The sequence below is a fragment of the Borostomias antarcticus genome (genome assembly GCF_949987555.1).
Source record: "Borostomias antarcticus genome assembly, contig: scaffold_522, whole genome shotgun sequence".
In the NCBI taxonomy this organism is placed as follows: Eukaryota; Metazoa; Chordata; class Actinopteri; order Stomiiformes; family Stomiidae; genus Borostomias; species Borostomias antarcticus.
The window spans coordinates 12,501-16,902 of record NW_028176502.1 but is presented as its reverse complement, the minus strand read 5'-3'; the positions used below and the strand labels follow the sequence as shown (position 1 = coordinate 16,902).

At 52.9% G+C, this 4,402-nt stretch overlaps 1 protein-coding gene across 1 annotated transcript in view; it reads right to left on the bottom strand.

Annotated features, from left to right (window-relative positions):
* Positions 1-407: 407 nt before the first annotated feature.
* The window catches only part of sorcs2 (sortilin-related VPS10 domain containing receptor 2), a gene marked incomplete at both ends in the record, with an annotated part of 15,807 nt that continues 11,812 nt past the window's right edge, over positions 408-4,402 (bottom strand). The window contains 3 exon segments of the mRNA XM_084462396.1: positions 408-472; positions 1,989-2,152; positions 2,859-2,961. Coding sequence (XP_084318522.1) covers positions 408-472; positions 1,989-2,152; positions 2,859-2,961 — 332 coding nt within the window.

Genomic DNA, 4,402 nt, shown 5'->3' with positions numbered 1-4,402 from the left:
GGGCGGGGCTTAGCCAATGCAAACACACACAGAGCAGACACGGCACAAGGTGCAAAGGATGCTGGGTAAAAGCAGAGCGGCCCAGACGCCCCTGGACACCGAGGAAGAGGGGGGAGAGAGAGAGAGAGATAGAGGGAGGGATGGTGGGACAGAGGGAGGGATAAGTGGACGGAGGTGCGTCCCTCTTGGCCTCGAGGCGGGAGAACGAGAGCCGGAACGAGGGAGGCCATAGGGCTGAGGAGAGAGAGAGAGAGAGAGAGAGAGGGAACGCTGCTCGGCTGCAGTGCTGTGTTGGGGTCTCTCTCGAGGGCGTGGTGAGGAGGAGGAAGGCAGAGTTGAGTCCCTGTGCTCGGTAAGCCTGCAGGCGCGTCGGCGCGCCGCCACGACGGCGAAGACGGCGGCGTCCATCAGCTGGTCAGGTAGCTGTGCAGCTCTCTGGAGTTGATGCTCAGGACCACGCCCGAATGGTTACCTGGGCAACAACAGTGGGGGGGGGGGGGGTGGAGTGTTCAGGACTGTTCAAAGATGGCCTCAGTTGAATACACATCCACTGTATATTTGCCTCCCGTCAAATCATCTCGATCAAACGGTTTATACAACAATACATCTAGATTTACAGTATCTTAAGTAGGGCTGTCAATTTACATGTTCGTTAGAATAAAACTCAAATTAATCGCATTCATCGATTTCGTCCAGCTGTAGGTGACACAGTTGCCCGATTTAACATTATTGAAGTGACAAACTTAATTTGGACCTGAATGACCCCGTAGGCTCCGTCGTACGTCACGCAAAAGCATCGTTGCCTTCAAACAAGATGGAACTCGTGGAGGCGGATAATCCGACTTTGCTTGGGCCGGAAAGTTGAGTTTGATGGGATCGTTTATATCGTGTGCGTTTATATCTGCAGGAAGGAATTTGCATACCGTCGGAGCAGCCGAACATCTCATCTCAACACTGAACGTGTTAAGAGCTCCACAGCTGTCAGCCCGAGGACTAGAGGGCGTCACCAGCCCAGCCTGTGAGAGCAGCTCCGAATGAGCAAGTCTACCTCTGAAAAATGGACAAACTCCATCGCAAAGTGGATTGCTGTGGACTGCAGGCCAATTTCAGTGGCAGAGGACAAGGACTTGATGGAGGCGTTTCAAATTCCTCCGATACAACTTACAAGCCTTCAAGAGGCAGCGTACAGTAGTTAGAAAAATCAACCACCTGTACGAGGAAACGACAACAAGATTGGCAGTACTGTCGCGGGCCGAATACGCTGAACTAAGAACTTTGACTTCTAAAGCCATCTTTTGTTATATTTTCAATTATTTACTCAGCCACAATATGTCATGTCTTTGAATTGTAATGTCTTTGAATTGAAATATCTTAATATGGGGGCCTTTGCCAGCAAAAAAATGGATGTGCGATCAATTTGTGATTAATTAACTACAGACCATGTAATTAATTAGATTACTTTTTCAATCGTTTGACAGCCCTAATCTTAAAACAATCCTTTACAATTAGGGTTGCAAAATTCTTGGAATATTCACAAACCTCCCCTGGGAATTCAATCAATCAATCAATCAATCAATCAATCAATCAATCAAAGCTTTGATTGTATAGCGTATTTCATACCCAGAGGCAACACAATGCGCTTTACAGAGAACAAGGGAGGTGGGCATACGACCCCTACATATTCCAGAGGGAAGCAAATTAACAGGAATTAACAGGAATTAATGGGAATTAATGGGAATATTCCCAGAACCTGGCAACCCTATTTACAATACAGTCAGACTAAGTCAGTTTTGTGCCAACAGCAAGGCTAGTCGTGCAAGTCAGCGTCAGTTAGTAGTTAAAAGCAACTGTGGTACCTTAAGTGGCGCGGTGGCGGTTAGCTGGCGGGTGTTAGTAGCAGTGGTGGTTGCGGTGCTGCTGGTGGTGGGAGGGGTTAGTCCAAATGTGGGAGGGGTTAGTCCATATGAGCGAACGGAAGGCGGGGCTACCTCCAGAGGCGGGGTTACCTAGGGTCTGCGAGTCCAGGTCGTCGTCGATAAACTCCTCCCCCTGGATGATGTGCTGCGTGTCGTCTCCGTGGCCCAGCGGGCTGGTCATCTCCTGCTCCTTCTCGTTGTGCATCTGGGCGTAGACGTTGCGGCCCGGAAGCTTCCTGAAAAACAGCGGCGGATAGGCGTCCTCAGACCTGAGGCGAGGACCGTGTGAGACGTGTCTTCAGATGTCATGTTTTCACTGAGGGACAGCTGGTGGCTTTGGGGGGGGCGGGTCCTATTGTTCTAACGGTGGTGAATAATTCATTCATTCATTCATTCATTCATTCATTCATTCATTCATTCATCATTCATTCATTCATTCATTCATTCATTCATTCATTCATTCAGAAGCCGTATTGTCTTGCGCTGTTGTGTGTCCAGATAGCAAGCGGATGTGTAATAATTCTGGGCCATATATGGGCCGGGAACTAAGCCACAAGGGCCAGATCTGGCCTGTATATGGCCCAGATCCGCTTGCTATCTGGGTGATGATCTACCATGCAGACATATATATACATACTCTCCTGGTCCGTGCGATTCTATACTGATCATCAATGTTCTCACATGCAGTTATTCTCATCTGTCTTCGTGTTTCTTGTCTATCTTCAAGTCCAACACGATCCAGAACCAGCCGGGTATGATACCCCAACAGTACTGACTCTATTGCTGGCGGCCATTTTTGTTGGTACAAGCGAGTGCACAAGCCAATCGGTGTATCGCGACCATACCGTGATCACAGGCGACATACGGAGTACCACAGCGTTCCCGTAGGGGGGGCTAGAGGGTTATGGGGAGGAGGGGTGGGGGGGGGGGGGGTGAGCTCACCTTTTGAACTTGTAGAGGATGAAGGAGCCGCTGGCGAGCAGGCCGATGAGGAAGATGACGGCCAGAGCCCACATCCCCGGCCCTGCAGCGCCCCTGCTGGAGCCTGGGGGGTAGCGCACGCACACACACACACACACCACACACACCACACACACACACACACACACACGTCAGGATGTAGGTAAGACACACACACGCACGCACACTGCACACACTCACACGCACACATACTGTACGAGCGTATGCACGCTTGCAAACACACACACACACCCGCAAACAAACTTGGTTTGCGATGAAAACACACACGCGTGCAAGATAGGTGACGCTCTGGAACGCATGTCGCGCACACACATACACACACACACACACACACACACACACACACACACACACGGTGCATCACGACACAGGTAACTGATCACAGACACACCGCCTCAACTTGACACACACCACCCACACACCACCCAGACACCACACACCACACACACACACACCACACACCTCCCAGACACCACCCAGACACCCCCCCCCCACACACACACACCACACACCTCCCAGACACCACCCAGACACCACACACCACACACACACACACCACACACCTCCCAGACACCACCCAGACACCACACACCACACACACACACACCACACACCTCCCAGACACCACCCAGACACCACACACCACACACACACACACCACACACCTCCCAGACACCACCCAGACACCACACACCACACACACACACACCACACACCTCCCAGACACCACCCAGACACCACACACCACACACACACACACCACACACCTCCCAGACACCACCCAGACACCCCCCCCCCACACACCACCCCCCCCACACACACACCACCCAGACACCCCACACACCACCCAGACACCCCCCCCCCCACACACACCACACCCCCCCACACACACACCACCCAGACACCCCCCCCCCCCCACACACCACACCCCCCCACACACACACCACCCAGACACCCCCCACCCCCCACACACACACCACACACCTCCCAGACACCACCCAGACCCCCCCCCCCACACACCACCCCCCCCACACACACACCACCCAGACACCCCACACACCACCCAGACACCCCCCCCCCCCCCACACACCACACCCCCCCACACACACACCACCCATACACCACCCACACACCACACACCGCCCACACACCACCCACACACCACCCAGACACCACCCACACACCACCCACACACCACCCACACACCACACACCACCCAGACACCACACTAAGTCCTGGTCGGAGCCTGAAGGCAGGAGAAGACCAGGGTCAGAGAATAAATAGTTTGGAACGACTGGAATGACTACAGATCTACTTTGCAGACTCGGCACGTTAGAATTCACCGAGCAGGACGACGTGCAAAAACACACACAACAAAGGCAGAGAGCAAAAGAGCAGAAATTCAAACCAGGCGGGAGTAAAGACTCTCTGAGAACTAGTACGAGAGTTTTACAGTCGCTAAAGAGTTGAGGTTACGCGGTGGAGAAGGCATGCTGGCGTCAGAC